The 17,389-nt window shown below is 48.9% G+C and overlaps 1 protein-coding gene across 3 annotated transcripts in view; it reads right to left on the bottom strand.

The window, feature by feature from the left end:
• Window positions 1–16,288, bottom strand: part of RCC1L (RCC1 like) — a 28,733-nt gene extending 12,445 nt beyond the window's left edge. For 2 of the 3 annotated variants that reach the window (XM_077777919.1, XM_077777916.1), the window contains exons 1-7: window positions 15,925–16,288; window positions 10,467–10,596; window positions 7,124–7,252; window positions 6,218–6,284; window positions 4,650–4,701; window positions 3,689–3,773; window positions 748–929 (exon numbers count right to left, since the gene is read on the bottom strand). In XM_077777919.1, coding sequence (XP_077634045.1) covers window positions 748–929; window positions 3,689–3,773; window positions 4,650–4,701; window positions 6,218–6,284; window positions 7,124–7,252; window positions 10,467–10,596; window positions 15,925–16,245 — 966 coding nt within the window. In that variant the 5' untranslated portion in view covers window positions 16,246–16,288. Of the gene's footprint in view, window positions 1–747; window positions 930–3,688; window positions 3,774–4,649; window positions 4,702–6,217; window positions 6,285–7,123; window positions 7,253–10,466; window positions 10,597–11,555; window positions 11,627–15,924 lie in introns of those variants that run through there. The other variant, XM_077777917.1, reaches the window with a different exon arrangement.
• Between the last annotated feature and the right edge of the window lie 1,101 nt (window positions 16,289–17,389).

Here is a 17,389-nt window from a genome sequence, read left to right as displayed (position 1 = left end):
AAAAACCAGCCAGTAGGGGCATGGGGTTTTGGGGGGGGAGCGTGACAGGGAAAGAAACTTCTGGAATGAGAGCACTGTACATACAACCAGTGACTCCGCTGAAACTCACAAAATTCTACCCTTGAAAATGGTGAATTGTGTCTCTGTTTTTAATGGGCCATTAGTTGAACGCGGGTGAGGGATACAGAGATTAATTACGAGCTCTACTCTTGGTTTTTATCTGCAATTTCCCTTAACGTTTAAAATCCTGCTGTACGGTACTGATTGATGGTGGCTCCCTCCAGTGAGGAGGAAGGAGCGGTGACCAGAGAGGCCACAGGCCGTGGTTTCTGAGGTACTCTGGGTGTCCCACGGCTTGGGGCGGCGGGTATTGGGGGTATAGGCATCCCCATCCAGGTGCGCACTCGGGATCTGCGTCCTTTCTGGGCACACATTTCACTGCAGTAAAAAGCACAGGGCAAGCCCATGGGAATGAAATAACCAGCCTTGTACCCCTCTTGGACTGAGGACTGAGGACAACCCAACAGCCTGCTCTGGACCAGGACCGTCGCGTTGAAGGGTCAATAACGACAGCTTTGAACCCGAGCTCTCTTTCCAGACTCCAAGGAGATGGCCAAGAAGAGGCAGTCCTACAGGTGGCCAGGCCTTCAGGGCACTTCCTGTGCCGCGCTTTCCTGAAGAGCCTCTTATAAGCGCCCTCAACACTTGGTCCGCTCCAAGCCTCCCCACCCAGCCGTAACCGCATACCTGTGTGGAGTCGGTGACAGAGGCCAGCTGCAGGTACTCGGAATTCCCCCAACCGAAGAGGCCGCCCTCAGCAGACACGGCCAGGCAGCAGTCGCCGTAGGTGGCGACCTGGACGATGTGCACCCCAGCCAGGTCTCCACCCAGCTTGGTGGGCACGCTGGTGATATTGTAGTGACCCAGACCTAACACGGGGGGAAAGCGTCACTCTCGGTTATCGACTCTGGGAACAAACCCTTTCATAGACTTACTACGCGCCACGCACAGTTTTGAACGCTTTACAAACGTCAGCTGGGAAACGCATATCTGTTCCCATGCACGCTCTCTGCAGTGTCCTTCACGCTCACTCAGAGCAGGATAAACACGTAACAGTAATTGTTCATTTTTAAAACCCTCGAGACTGAGTCTGAGTCAAGCGAGAAACCTTTGCAAGATAGGATACCGCTACGGTGGGGCACCTGGGGGGCTCAGTCGGTTGAGCATCCAACTTCAGCTCAGGTCATGATCCCGTGGTTTGTGGGTTCAAGCCCTGTGTCCAGCTCTGTCTGTGCTGACGCTCAGAGCCTGGAGCCTGCTTCGGATTCTGTGTCTCCCCCTCTCTCTGCCGTTCCTCCCTGACTTGTCCCCCGCTCCTCTCTCTCTCTCACTCAAAAATAAACATTTTTTTTAAATGAAAATAAACCAAGCTTCCACAAAGGGACCCAGAGTAGCGTCAGACTGACAGCACCCCTTCGCAACAGACAAAAGCAAATCCGAATCCTCTCCAGAGGGAGGCAGCTCCAATTTAGGCCCTGAGAATTTCTGCAAATTCAATTCGGTGAAATATGAGCCCCCAGTCAAAACTTACTAAACACATAAGGCAGGATGCCTCTATGAGTCAGAGAGTAAACTGAACCAACTGACGGCCTCTGGTTTTAGACCCTGCGATCATGATACACAAAATAAAAATAACACTGTGTGCAGTGTTCAAGCAAGCAAAAGCAGGAATATGAAGCTATCGAAAACGGCCAGGTGAATCTGAAAAGAAAGCAATAAGCAATTAGAAAAAAGACGGTTAAAATTCAAAATCCAAACGGATGGACAAAAAAGCAAGGCACCATGTGGGAGAAAACACACGCAACACAAAGAATATGGATCAGGATAAAGAATTCCTAATGTTCAATAAGCAAAAGACACAAGAGTCAACAAATAAGCAAAGAACAGCACATACATTTCAGAGAGGAGAAAATCCGACTGGCTTATAAACGTATAAAAAGGCAGTACCTCTCCAGCAGTTTTTAGGAAAAAGCAAATTCAAACCGCAACAAGAGACCACGTCGCACCCATGAGACAGAGGAACGCTTCGACGCAGACAATCCCCGGCGCTGGCCAGGCAGGCACCACCCTGTGGCCGGGGGCGACTGGTTACAACTATTTTGGAAAACAGCCATTTGAAAGCAACTATAACCCACGGCCACTCACAGCATCTTCACGAGAGCAAGCAGAGCTGTCGAACATGAGACCCAAGAGACCTTCACATGGCCACGGAAGTACTGCTTGACAGGCGACAAAACACTTAACCCACCCGAATACCCATCAACACGGACCTGAATAAACGGAGGTCTATTCCATGCTGCGATGTCATACAGCTATGAAAACGGACTGCGTTCAGCAAAGGAGCAGAATACAAAATCAACACACAAACATCAACCACCTTTCTACACACTAACAGTGAACGATCCAAAAAACAAAATTAAGGGGCACCTGGGGGGCTCCATTGGTTAATCCTCTGACTCTTGACTGTGGCTCCGGTCATGATCCCAAGATCATGGGATGGAGCCCAGTGTCAGGCTCTGTGCTGAGACTGGATCATCTACTTAAGATCATCTCTCTCTCTCTCTCTCTCTCTTCCTCTTCCCCCTGCCCCCTTCCCCTATTCGTGCTCTCAAAAAAAAAATTGTTTTAATTAAAAAAGTTTCTAAACAAGAAAAAGTTTATGTATACATGATAAATGTCGTAATATCTTCAATGACCCGTACTGTGTTTCATTCCCCCAGCCACAGCCAAAAAGCCGGTCTCCTGACAACAGGGTAATGATTAAGTAGTTATTTGGTGAGTGATGATGAATTCACCTTACCGTAAACTAGCCTGATGCCGTATCATACAAATATTAAACAGCACAGCTGTGAAAACTGTACCAACAAAATTTAAATAAGACGAGCACACAAAATCACACCTGTGCTATGATTACAATATAAGAGGTGTGCACGCGTGAACAACGACCGGAAGAAAACACGGAACGGTGAACAGAGGGGATTTGACGCAGTGGTAGGATGACGGAGGAGGATTTACACAGCATTTAAATCTTCAAGTGTGAAAAACAAAACAGAACCCACAAGAAAATAAATAAATCTTAAATGTGAAGGCCCTCCCTTCAGACAAATACCAAAATGACAGAAGGATTAGATAAGCAAGGTTAATACAGCTTGTCCCTCATTCCCCCGCCCTTAATCACATTATCCAAACAGTTCAGACCCAGCTCCCTTTATTTTTTTTTAATTTTTTATTTATTTCTGAGAGAGAGAGACAGTGTGAGCAGGGGAGGGTCAGAGAGAGAGGGAGACACAGAATCTGAAACAGGCTCCTGGCTCTGAGCTGTCAGCACAGAGCCCAACACAGGGCTCGAACCCACGATACATGAGATCATGACCTGAGCCAAAGTTGGACGTTTTACCGACTGAGCCACCCAGGTGCACCGACCCAGCTCCCTTTAGATGGCATTTGTGAATCCGTTTGTTGAGGAGCCTCCTGTAACCCTGGACCCAACCCTTTATGGGTTGTTCACCTGGGAGCCGGGGACGAGGGGAAAGAGAGAGAAGAGTCTAAGGAAGGTGGGGTCTGGCCCACAAGAGCCCCACAGCCCACGGCCCCTGGTGCACCCTGACCCTGGGGGTAGGTCCACTACCTGTTTGCCCGTCGGCACCCCAGCCGCAAGAGTACACCTCTCCTTTATCCGTTAGGAACAGGCTATGGTCCTGGCCACAGACAACCTGTTGGACAGACAGGGAGGTGGTGATGGGAAGCCAAGCCACGGGAGCCCGGCGCCCCGGGGGATGGAGCCAGAGCTCGCCACACGCCCTGCGGCGCCCGCACAGCGGCACGACCAGGTCCAGGGAGGCTGCCCCGCTCGGCCTGCACATCTCAGTCGTGCTCAGTCCACCGCAGCCCGGCATCTCTCCCCCATTCCCCTAAACTGCTCCTGCCACAGCCGGTGCCAGACGTCCCCAGGAGCCCCTCTCCTCCACACCATCCCTCAGGAACCTCCGCCTCCTCCACAAGCCTTTCTTTTCCCCATTCTGCTCCTCTGCCTCCCTGCTGGCATCCGATCTTTGCCACTGAGTCACCACTACCCTTCCAAGCCCTAGGCTGCGCCCTCCTCCTGCCACAAAACCTTCCCTACCGCCCAGCCCAGCCCCCGTCTATCTGATACACCTGCCCTCCCTTCCTTTCCCCTCCTGGGAGACTTAACAGTTCTGTGCTCAGAGCCCTTCCTGTACGCATGCGTACATGGAAGGATTTATTTATTACTGAAAGATTTATTATAAACACCCACCATATGCCAGGCACGAGCCAGATGCAGCCAGCCCAGGACACATGCACAGCGCTGGGAGGCACTGTGACACGGCCAGCCTCACCTTCTCTGCCCCCTTGAGTGTCATCCCCCAACCCATATTACACTCTGTACCCCTTAACCTCATGTAAATAACACTCTCCTCACCTACAAGAGGCAGGCAATACTTTTTACTAAAATCACTCACTAACTCAAAAAACTGCCCTAAGCAGTCTGCCGTCACCCCACCCAGCTTTCACCCCTGCAAAGGCACCCCCAGGGGCCAGACGAGTGGCTCTCAGCACGCGTCTCTTACCTGGACCACCTGTCCCTCGAAGTCCTGCAGTCTAGTGACTTTGTGACTTTCGCTGCAGCGGGGAGCAGTTGGGGAGAAACGAGATGCAGTCACGGGAAGTGCTGTGTGGTTCTGCCCCCTCTACGCCCCCTAGTGGCAGCCCCCCACAGGCACACAGTAACTATCAGGGAAACTCTCAAGGTCAAATATAAGGCAGGGGTAACCCTAAGCACGAAAGTAAAACAAAACAACAAACCTCTGGTGATTTTCTTTTTTTAAGTAGGCTCCACACCCAACGTGGGGCTAGAACTCACGACCCTGAGATCAAGAGTCACACACTCTACTGACTGAGCCAGACAGGTGCACCCCCCCCAACCCCCGCCCCACCTTTGGCGACTTTTAAATGATGTCAGAGGGGACACTGGTGTTTAGACCCAACAACATTATGTGAGGATGGAGAGGGAAATTTTTTTAAAGACTAAAATAGGGGCGTCTGGGTGGCTCAGTCAGTTAAGTGTCCAACTTCAGCTCAGGTCATGATCTCACGGTTTGTGGGTTCGAGCCCCACATCTGGCTCTGTACTGACAGCTAGCTCAGAGCCTGGAGCCTGTCTTCAGATTCTGTGTCTCCATCTCTCTCTGACCCTCCCCTGCTCATGCTGTTTCTACCTCTCTCTCAGAAATAAACAAAACATTAAAAAAATAATAAAGACTAAAATAAACAAGGGATGCCTGGCTGACTCAGTCAGAAGAGCATGCAACTCTTGATCTCAGGGTTGTGAGTTCGAGCCCCATACTGTGTAGACAGATTACTTAAAAATAAAATCTTTAAAAATTTGTGTGATAAATATATAAAATCTTGGGAAAAAAAGACTAAAATAAATAAAGATAGAACAGAGAGGAGGTGCTTGGGTGGCTCGGTTGGTTGAGCATTCAACTTCAGCTCAAGTCATGATCTCACAGTCCATGGGTTCAAGACCCACATCGGACTTGCCGCTGTCAGTGTGCAGCCCACTTCGGATTCTTTATCTATATATATATATATATAATAATGGAACAAAGAGAAATTTAAGTCAATTAATTTGATAAAAATATAAAACTAATTGGAGGGGCACCTGGGAGGCTCAGTCAGTTGAGCGTCCAACTCTTGATTTCAGCTGAGGTCATGATGTCTCAGTCTGTGAGTCTGAGCCCGACGTCAGGCTCTGTGCTGAGTATAGAGGCTTCTCGGGACTGTCTCTGTTCCTCTCCCCCTCTCCCCCACTTGTTCTCTCTCTCACTCTCTCTTTCTCTCAAAATAAATAAGTAAAAAAACAAAACTAAAATTAAAAAAACAAAAACTAACTGGAAATAAGTTCTATGCACCACAATCAATGCTCATCCGCCCTCCCTTCCTCCAAGCTCATGTACGGAGCTCAACCTGCAACGGAATGACAGCCTCCACAGCTTTCTAGTGACTTCTCACCGCCCTTCTCAAGCATCAGGAAGCCTGCAGTTTCTTGCTCTGTGGGTTTTCACTTAGTAACCACGTGAGAAATGTTAACTGCTTAACGCAGTCTAGGGAAGGGGGTAGTCCTTTGGGGAACTCACCTGTAAATTTCATTTTCGACCACGTGTCTTCCACATTGCCCGTACGAATTGTTTCCCATGCTGAAGACTGAACAAGACCACCACCAATGACCACCATTCTACAGGCTCGCGGGACCCCGGCATGTCAGGACTGCAGGGTGGACTCGGAGGGGGTCCCAGTCCCACCGCTCATCCTAACAGCTCTCGATTTCCTCCTCTGACCTCCCCAGCCCAGCAGGCACGCCCGCGGTCCAGCCCCGCAGCAACAGCCCAGGCCCCTGCGACTGCTCCTTCTGCCTGTCCCTCCAGGCCCTCCTCCCGCCTCTCGGGAACTGCCCGTGTCGGGGTGAGCACGTCCTGGGAGGCCCCAGCACCCCCCGCTCCCTGGACCCGTGCCAGGTTGCCCTCTGTGTCAAAGCCACTCTGGAGACGGCTCCTGAGTGCCACTTTTGCCTCTTCCCACAAAGCATGCTTAGCCAGAAAATGAACTGGAAAAATTGAGCCCAGCTGGCCTTCCCAAAGAAACAATCGCTCTTCTGGAGAAAGTTGGCGTTATCTGGATTCCGGAAGTCCCCCAAGTGAAAGAAGCATGAGGGCTTCTTCCAATACAACAGAAAGAGCTGTCTTCCCACACGGCCCGGTGTGGCAACCTTGCAGCAAAGCGAGGAGGAGGCCATGCTGAGGTGTGCGCTGTGACGGTGACAAATCCCTGGGGTTTTCTAAGAATCGTGGGGGGCAGAGAACATAAGGGGGCCAGCAGGAGCCGCCCTTGGTGGGGCTCTCGAGTCACCCTCTGGACTCGCTTGGGAAATGCCAGCAGCCTCACTGATCAGGTGCGGTGCAAGCAAACGAAGCACCAGGGACCCAAGGGCAAGAGCGCGGCTCCCCCCGCCCCGCCCATCCAGGAACCCGGACCAGCCAGCTCACCTCCTTCACAGTCTGTCAGGATGAGAGAGTGGGCGCGGCCGCAGGACACCTGCAGCACCCGCGTCTCCTGGGGTCTGTCCAGGGGCAGCGGCACCGGCGAGGGCTCCAGCACGTACTCGTAGCCCCTGGCTGAGACGGGGACCACCGGTGTCATGGCGTGTCACGCCGACAGAGAGTCACAGCGTTTCTNCACACCATCCGTGACACAGCGGGGGACTGAAAACCATAGTCTGATTAGCCTTCCTGGGTCAGTTCGCGACTTCTGCGCCCAAGGGAAGAAAAACATTTTCCTTCCTGATAAACCCACGACCATTTCTCAGGCAGGAAAACAGCAGCGCATCCTGGACGGTACCGCTTATGGCGAAAGGAGGCAGAAAGAGGCACCTGCTCACGCCCGAACGTTAAATCCCTCTAGAAGGAGAAAGTGGAAGCTGTTGACACAGGTTGTCTTCAGGGAGAAACACTGTGGGGTGGGAGGACCGGGCAGAAAGCAGCCTTTCACCGTCTATTCTACTGAGCTGACAGGATTCTAAAGGTGCACAAATATGGTCTCTAGTCAAAAAAAAAAATTTTTTTTAGGGGCACCTGTTGGTTCAATCAGTAGAGCATGTGACTCTTGATCTCAGAGTTGTGGGTTCAAGCCCCATGTTGCGTACAGAGCTCACTTAATTAATTAGGAAAACTTTATTTTGAAATAAGCAAATAAGAGAGAAAGTTTTCTAGAAGTCACTTTACAGAAGAACCGCAATGTTTTTTACAATCCTGCTGGAGAAGCCAGAATGGTGTATGTGGGGAACTCCCCTTATAGGTTTTAAACAAAGAGCTTTTCACACCTGTAGTGTTGGCTGAGGTTACGATCTGCAAGGTACCAGTTCCCAACCTCCTTGTCACTAACAGCTCCGGTGTTTTCTCCTATGGACCCCATGTCTCAAAAGACTCTACCCCAAAAATGGCATGATTACGGTTACAGTAATACACTTGGTCATTTGTCTTCATCAGCGACTGATGGAATTTTCAGAGACAGCTCTCAATCAGCATGGAGTAACTGCTTTATGGCTATGAGATGATGTCATTCCAGGCAAAATCAAAGAAACTGGGCAATGTTGTCAGCATTCACAGCCTTGTTAGCAGAAAAGATGCGGTGCTTCCAAATACTGAAGAGTGACTGGAATCCCCCATTACTATCTGCATAGACCCACTAAGGGCCTGGGAAGCAGTAAATACATAACATTTAAAGGGAATCTGGCTCTAAAAAAGATGGGGGGGGGGCAAGGGAGGGAGGGAGGGAGGAAGGAAAAAGGAAGGAAGGAAGGAAGGAAGGGTGGGTGAGTGGGTGGGTCTGGCTCTAAATGCAGCTGTCAATTGACAGAGAATACAGAGGACAGAGGACCATGTTAAACAGCACCGCAGGGATGCATTGAGCAAACTCTGGACTGAAGAATTCTATAGGATAACCAATGTGATGTCTTTCCTTTTTGTTATTTTTTAAAGATATTACTTTTACATAGTCTCTACACTCAACGTGGGGCTCAAGTCCAGCACCCGAGATGAAGAGTCATGTGCTCCACCACCGCCTGAGCTAGCCGAGCGCCCCTCATTTCTTTGTTTCACAAATACGGTTGGATGAGTTAGTTGCCAAAGTAATTTCTTCAGTAAATAAGCTTCAAGGAAAAAAGATTAAGATAGACTTAAAAAGACTTTTAAAAGTGTTATCAACTGGAGCCTGGCTGGCTGAGTCACCACAGTATGAGACTCTTGGTGTCTGGTGAATTTGAGCCCCTCGCCAGTGTAGCGTCTACTTAAATACATACATACATACGTATGTACATTGGTCTTATCAATTGATTGCAATGCCGGGACCTTATCTGGATACTGACCCAAACAAATTTTTAAAAAATAAAATAGAGGCGCCCGGGTGGCTTAGTCAGTTAAGCTTCTGACTTCGGCTTGGGTCATGATCTTGTGGTTCGTGGGCTCGAGCCCCATGTCGGGCTCTGTGCTAACAGCTGGCTCAGAGCCTGGAGCCTGCTTCAGATTCTATGTCTCGCTCTCTCTGACCCTCCCCTGCTCACGCTCTGTTTCTCTTTCTCAAGAATAAACATATAAAATAAAATAAAATAAAATAAAATAAAATAAAATAAAATAAAATAAAATAAAATAAAATAAAATAAAATAAAATAAAAATAAAATAAAGTAAAGTAAAGTAAAGTAAAATAAAATAAAATAAATAAAATAAAATAAAACTGACATTTTTGACAACTCACATTTATGAGACAACTGACCACTTGAATGCTGAATGGATATTTGATACCAGAAAGCGATTATGTTGTTACTTTTATGCACTTACTTTTTTTTAAGCGTCTCTATTGATTTATTTTTTAGGTATGTACTGGAATGTTTGCTAACGAAATTAATGATGTTGGGATTTGCTTCAAAACAAGTCAGGTTTGGGGCACCTGGGTGGCTCAGTCGGTGAAGCGTCCGACTTCGGCTCAGGTCATAATCTCACGGTTCATGGGTTCGAGCTCTGCGTCGGGCTCTGTGCTGACAGCTCAGAGCCTGGAGCCTGCTTTGAATTCTGTCTCCCTCTCTCTCTGACCCTCCCCTGCTCACGCTGCCTCTCTCTCTCTCTCAGAAATAAATAAAACATTAAAAAATTTTAAAAAAACAAGTCAGGTTTGAGCTGAACCCTGATGCTGGCGACAGCACACAGCCTGCCTCACAGGGCTCTGCCCACTTCTGTGCGGGCGTGCAGGTGCTCCCAGTGACAGGCACAACAAATGTCACATGGCAGCTCACAGCTGAGACTTCAGGCCTGACTTATAAAAACACTCTTGATATAAAACTGAGTGGAAAAAGGCAGAAAACACACAGTGATCAGAACTGTGCAGGACATCTGCATGTGAATAAGAGAAAGAGGAAACAATGAAAAGGTCTATCCAGGTGGTAGAGGTACTGTCCATACAGTCCCCAGCCCCCACCCCACCCCCGTGTGGGATACGTTCCCAGACCCCCAGCGGGTGCCTGAAACCACAGACAGAACCAAACCCTACATATGCTAGTTTTTTCCTGCACATGTATGTCCACAAAAAAGTATAATTTACAAATTAGGCACAAAAAGAGAAACACCCTTACTTATCAGCAAAAGCTCTTTTGCCTACAGGTTCGGCGTGCTTTCCAACGAGGCTGACAACCTAGTCCAGAGTTTCGAATAACATCCGTTTAAGACTCTATCTACTCTGTGGTTCCAGCCTGGCTTACGTAATCATTTTCTTGAAAACAGAAGGGAATGAGCTTTCTCAGATGAGTCACAGCACAGGGAAGCCAAGGTGAGAACACTCACTGGTATCTTTGCGGCTCCTGTGAAATCCAAGCTGGGAGTCTTTGTTGAGCCCCATGCCCCAGACTTTCGTAACGTCCTTGGTTTTAGAGGACAGCAATGTGAATCCGTAGCCACAGGCAGCAGATGAAATCTGAAAAAGAGTTCCCATAAAACATGGACTGATTGGTGACAATCGAGTTTTCTCAGCAATACATGACAGGTTATTCATCCAAAGAACACACACTATGAACGTAGCGAGTAGCATTTATTTTTTCTTTAAGATTTTATTTTTAATTAATCTCTATACCCAACGTGGGGCCTGAGCTACAACCCCTGAAATCAAGGGTCCCCACACTCTTCCAAATGAGCCAGCCAGGTACCCCGATACAGCGACTAACATTTGTCGAACATTTATTGTGTCGATATGTATTATCTCACTTAATCTTCATAAACACCCTATGAACGAGTTACTATCATCCACCCCATTCACCACGATATGGTCTTACATAGTAGTAAACTGAAAACTGCCTTTGTTTGAACCTTGGGTCTACCCCTTACCTTACCAGTGACCTGAGATGGATTACCTCTCTGTCAAACAGAAATAGGAATAGTGTCTCTCTTACTGGGTTATTGTAAAGACTAAAGGAGTTAATAAAGATGAAGCCTTACAACAAATGGTATGTGACTTCACCTAGAGCTCTATAATGTACTGGTAATTATTACTGTTAGTGGTAAGAGTAGTACTCTGTAGATGGGAAAACTGCAGTTCGTGGAAATTAACTAGAGTCTACTGCTTCCACTGAGCATGCTCTTAACCCCTATGGGGCACTGCTACCTTCTCAAACCACTGCCTAAAGAAGAATTAGTATCACAGCTACAGTGAATTTATTACTTTTTTTAAATTTCTAAGTCATCTCTATACCCAACATGAGGCTCAAACTCACAACCCTGCGGTCAAGAGTCGCATGCTCCTCCGACCGAGCCAGCGAGGCACCCCCAAAATACTTCTTGTGTGATTTGTTGATGCCTTGTTTCATTGTCATCCAAAAGTGATTCTTCCCTCCTATCACCTTGTGATATTTTCAATCGTAATTTTCACATGGAACTTACGCGCATGCACCTGTGTTCAAAAAACCTCAGTTCTCTGGCATCCTGGAGCCCCTCCACTTCTGTACTGACTCCAACTCCACAGAAATGACCCAGCAAGAAGCAGGAGATGAAGGAAAGGAATAAGTCCTAAGGTAATACCCGGCACACTACACTTATTCTCTTTACTTGTGATAATCTGTTTATTCAACACTCAACAAACATTTCCTAAGTACCTACTGTATTATTAAGTCTACTGACAGGTGAAAGGGCTTTGAATGACACCGGACACACAGACGGCAGTACAGAATTTCTGAGGTAACACGCTGTCAGGGGACTTCCAGCTACAATANACAAAATTGTAAAACAGCAAAATAAAACAAAGGGGAAAAAAACCAAAACCTCAAACATTTCAGGGATCGAGAAATCAAAGACAAATAGACTAAGAAATGTTTATTTGTGAAGCGGTTAAGCATCCAACCCTTGATTTCAGCTCAGGTCATGACCTTACAGTTTGTGAGTTTGAGCCCTGCAACAGGCTCTAAGCTGACAGCACAGAGCCTGCTTGGGAATCTCCCTCCCTCTCCCTCTGCCCTTCCCCTGCTTGCGTGCGCACGCTCTCTCTCAAAATAAATAAATAAAGACTAAAAAAAGAGAAGAAATGTTTATTTGTGAAACACTGCTACAACTTCAGGTAGCAAGAGCGGGAGTCTGCGGACTTTCCCATCTCAGGCTGCTCTATCTATCCCAGCTCAGTCAGCACAGAAGCTTAAAAGGGTACGAGTGGGGACACCTGGGTGGCTCAGTCAGTGAAGCGTCCGACTTGTGCTCAGGTCATGATCTCACGGTTCAGGGGTTCAAGCCCCACGTCGGGCTCTGTGCTGACAGCTAGCTCAGAGCCTGGAGCCTGCTTCAGATTCTGTGTCTCCCTCTCTCTCTCACCCTCCCCTGCTCACACTGCCTCTCTCTCAGAAATAAATAAAACATTTTTTAAAAAATGAAGAGGGCAAGGGTGATTATGAAAGCCATCAACTCTGTGGCCAGGAAGGAGAGACTTACTTTTGGGCAGAAGAGGAAAACTCATGCCCAATAGTGAACTGAGCAGGACACAAACAAGGAAAACCCACAACTCAGCTGGTCGGAGGCTGCAACCCTGACCGGGGCAAGACCAGCCAGAAGCATAATGGAACGATGCTGGAAATGAAGTAACCGCAGAAGGCTCTGCGCACATCCATGGCTGACTGGGAAACTCCTCCAGTGAGCACGGCAGACCTGGGCACCCAGGGCCACGGCGAGCTGAGGCAGACAAGAGAACAGCCTCATCGTTGAACGTGGCCTCCAAACCTATACACAGAATCAAAGGTAGAAAAAGGTAGAAACCCAAGAAGCCCAAAGTACTTGAGCACAACCTCTGCCCAAAATCATCAGCTGACCACAAAGGTACGCAGGTAGGGGTAATACTCAAGAAGCCAGGCTCAAAAGAGGAGGAGGGAGACCAATAAAAAACCTGAACAGAGATATCAGTGGCCATGCACGGCAGGGGAGATTGATTCTACAGATAAAGTACATAAAAGTTACCAAAAAAAAAAAAAACCTCAAGGGAAAAATATCAGAATCCAAAGTTATAAAAATATCACCCAGAGGTTCAGAGACTTTTTTTTTAATGTTTTATTTTATATTTGAGAGAGACAGAGAGTGAGCAGGGGAGGAGCAGAGAGAGATGGAGACAGAATTGGAAGCAGGCTCCAGGCTCTGAGCTGTCAGCACAGAGCCCGACTGGGGCTCGAACTCACAAGCAGTGAGATCATGACCAGGACCGAAGTCAGTTGCTTAACCGACTGAACCACCCAGGTGCCCCAGAAGTCCAGTTTTTAACCAAAAAGACCTGCAGAGAAACACGAAAGGGTGACCTCTATACCAAAGGACAAAAGCAGCTGACAGAAACCAATGCTAAGAGGACACACGCTGGATTTATCAAAGACTTCAATAAACCATTGTTCAAAGAATATTTTAAAACCATGTTTAAAGAACTAAAGGAAAACATGATGACAATGACTTCACAGCTATGGAATCTGATTATAAAATAAAAACATTAACAAGTTAAATGAGGTGGGGGGTGGAATGAGGTGGGGGGTGGAATGCGTGGCTTATTCAATCGGTAGAACATCCGACTCTTGATCGCAGTCATGAGTTCAAGCCCCACGTTGGGCACAGAGTCTACTTTAAAAAGTTAAATGGAATTTCTAGAATGGTAAAATACAGTAACCCAAAGAAAGAATTCACTAACTGGCCAAGCAGTTCAGTTGAAGAAATATCAAGTGAAATTATTCATTCTGNAGTCACTCGGAGACCTATGACACAGCATCAAGTGTAATGTAATGAGTCCCAGGAGGGCAAGAGAGAAGGGGGAGGAGGGTTACTAAAAACAATAATGGCAGAAAACTTACAAATTTTATGAAAAACATAAATCTACATATCAAAGCTACTCAATAAATCAGTTAAACTGCTGACAAAGAGAAAAATCCTGAAAGTGTCGGAAGAAAATGACTTCTCAAGAACAAGGAAGTCCAGGGGCGCCTGGGTGGCTCAGTCAGATAAGCGTCCAACTTCGGCTCAGGTCATGATCTCGTGGTTTGTGGGTTTGAGCCCTGCGTTGGGCTCTGTGCTGACAACTCAGAGCCTGGAGTCTGTCTTAGGATTCTATATCTCCCTCTCTCTGGCCCTCCCCTGCTCATGCTGTCAATCTCTCTCTCAAAAATAAAACATTAAAAATTTTTTAAAAAAAAGAACAAGTCCTTACAACAGCAAGATTAACAACAATAAGATTAACAGCTAAGTTCTTATCAGAAACAAGGGATTCCAGAAACCAGAATGACGTAAGAAAAGGGAGGGGGAGGAGGAGGGGGAGGAAAGAAATAAAGACATGCCCAAAGACTGAGCGAATTCAGTAGACCTCCCTTAACAAAGGAGGAGTCCTTCAGGCACAAAGGAATGAACAGCAAATGGTAACTAAAAACCACAGGAAATGAAGAGCACCAGTTAACGGAATTATAACGGTAACTATAAAACACTGCATGGATACATTCTTCCCTTTTTGTCTCTTAAATGGCTTAAAAGACGACTGCAGAAAATAGTAATTGTAAAACTGTATTTAGTAATTGTAAAACTGTAGTATCATAATAACCACACAAAGGAGAGAGGAGGGAATGCAGCTCTATTGGAACAAAGTTGCTAGAGTTTGTTCACAATTAGGTCACTATTAACCTAAAGTAGACTATGATAAATTAGGATACGTAGTGTCATCTCAAGAAAAAAACCTCCTCAAATATACAGCAAAACACCCAACAAAGGAAATTAAGAGGTACACTATAAAAATACTTAACACAGAAGGCAGCAAAGGACGACTAGAGAAACAAACAAACAAAGACAGAAACAAAAAGCAAGATGGCAGATGTGATCCAACCATCTCGTAATTACATTAAAAGGACATAGACGAGCGACATCTGTGACAGTGGCGGGGACAGAACACTGGCAACGTCAGAATCAATTTTTTTTCAGAACTCTGAAAACTACCCAAAGACTCAGAGCGATCTAGGGAAGGTTTACTCGAGAAAAGCAGCTGAGATTCAGTAAGAACGGCAAGCTTTGCAGCATTTCAACTTGACCTGTTCCCATCCACCTCGGCTCAGCTCTGAACACCCACAGCCCGCAATCACAGCGCAGACCAGCAGTCTGGCAGCCACTGGAGGGGACAGAAAGGGACTGGAGCCACTTCAGAGCTCCACTCCCAGCGCATTCTCAGCTATGTCTGGTGAGTCACTGGAAGGCTGCATTCACAAGGCTCTATTGATGTGACCTGACCCAGATATCACTCAGTGCAGCCTCCCCCAGGGATATTTATTGACAGCAATCAGCGGCTAACGATGAACACTGCAGCTGCTTGAAGTGGTTGGTGGATCGCAGCTGGAGCGATTAATAGTCTAACCAAGAAGTTATCGACTAACTTGACCTCACATCAACTCCGCCAGCAGCTGGACACACATCCCTTCCAAGCACACACGGGACAGTCTCCAGGGTAACACCGCATGCTAGGCTGCGAAACAGTCTCGATGCATTTAAAGGGGCTGAAATTACAGAAAGTAGAGCCACAACGAAATGAAACTGTAACTGCGGTGACAACCCCGATTCCGGGGGTGACGTGCGAAGGACGCCAGTCGGGCACAATACGGGCACGCTACAGCCACTCGATAAATGTGAGCAGCGCCCTAACGCCCTCCCCTCCCGGGTCTGCATCTGCCTCGAGGGTCCTCCTCCCCGACGGCGGACCCCCCCTGGCCTCCCAACTTCTCGCAGAGGAGCAGCGGCGGAGGCCTCGGGGAGCCGCGGCCCGCACCTTCTGGTCCAGCTCCAGGCGGTAGGGCACAGGTTGGATCCTCCGTCGCGGCCGCGAACCTGAGCGAGGCTCCGGCCCGGCGCCGGGCAGCACGAAAGTGGGCACGCCCAGCGCCCCGGAGAAACTGAAGCCCCACACGAAGATGCGGTCCGCACGGGCCGCGCGCTCGCCCACATATTGGAACACGGGCGTGTCTGCCTCGCGCCGGCTTCGCGAGCGCCCGGCCGCCGTCCAGTGCCTTCGGCCCGGCCTCAGCTCCGGTCCCGATCCGCTCAGCCGCCGCCCCAGCCGAGCCCCGGCGGCCAGCGCCGCCAGCGCCATCCTCAGCCCCACGCCTCAACGCCCCCTGGGCGCAGCCATCTTGCGTGACCCTTGACCCCAAGCCGCGATGTCAGAGCCAGAGGCCACGTCGGCTACTGGCTGAAGGCAAAGGCGCCGAGGGCTGCCATTGGCTGAAGGGAGGCTGGGGGCGGGGCGGAACCGGGGAGGAGCGCGCCTGTGAGTGGGTGGGGCGCTGGGCTAGAGCTTCTGTCGCGGCCCCCTGAACGCTCCAAGCTCCATAGCCGGCCGGAAGCGTACGCTCCCCGGTCCGCGCTTTTGACTGTGCCCCGACGGGAACGGAAGACCCTTTGCTGCTTGTCAGTTAGCAGAGGTAAAACTTCGGGGTGGCCCGCTCTGCTCGACTCCCATGCTCTCCCCGTGTCCCGGTTTTCCTTCCTTGTCGCAGCCTTCGCATCCGCTTCCTGGGCACGCAGTCGGGCTCCAGCCACAGTGCGCTGGACTGCAGGTCCTACGGGCGCGTCCGCCGCCCTTGACCCTGCAGCGCGGCCCTGCAGCCTGCCGCAGAGCATCCTCTTCCCCAGCTCACCTCCTCCCACAGCCCCGCACGCCACTGGGATCAGGTGGTTTTCCTTGTACTTTCCGAATCCCGGGGCCGCTTCAGGCCTCCCTACATTGCACACAGTGCCTCGAATGTTCTTCCCGGTGCCCTCTTCCCTGCAGATGTCTGGCACACTCCCTCCTAAGATCCGGCACCTCCTCAAGTTCCGTGAAGGAGGGAACTGACGGGGAGTGCGGGCACCTGGGTCTGGACCTGGCTTTGCTACTGACTTGGTAGATGTCTTTAGCAAGTTGTATCCCTTCTCTGGATCGCACCTCTAAAGTAAGGTTTAAAAAAAATCAAAACGTGAAATGAAAATTTTTAAGTAAATGAGATAGGATCTCTTGCAGCCCATTATGATCCATGATAGATGTTCCCAAATACTACTCCCCAATGCTGAGGACAGACTGTTCCGAAACCAGGGACCTTGGGGGTTGGTAGGGTTCCAGAACAGCAGAGCCAGATAGCTGGACTTCATCATCACAAGTAAGGTACATAAACTTGGTAGATGAAGCGAGGACAGAGTGGCAACCACAGTGCCTTGACACTGGCCATCTGTGCCGTTGGCTGTCCGACCACCGAAGT

The sequence above is a fragment of the Crocuta crocuta genome, unplaced genomic scaffold, assembly GCF_008692635.1.
Source record: "Crocuta crocuta isolate KB4526 unplaced genomic scaffold, BGI_CrCroc_1.0 scaffold217, whole genome shotgun sequence".
In the NCBI taxonomy this organism is placed as follows: domain Eukaryota; kingdom Metazoa; phylum Chordata; class Mammalia; order Carnivora; family Hyaenidae; genus Crocuta; species Crocuta crocuta.
This window is presented reverse-complemented; position numbering and strand designations above follow the sequence as displayed.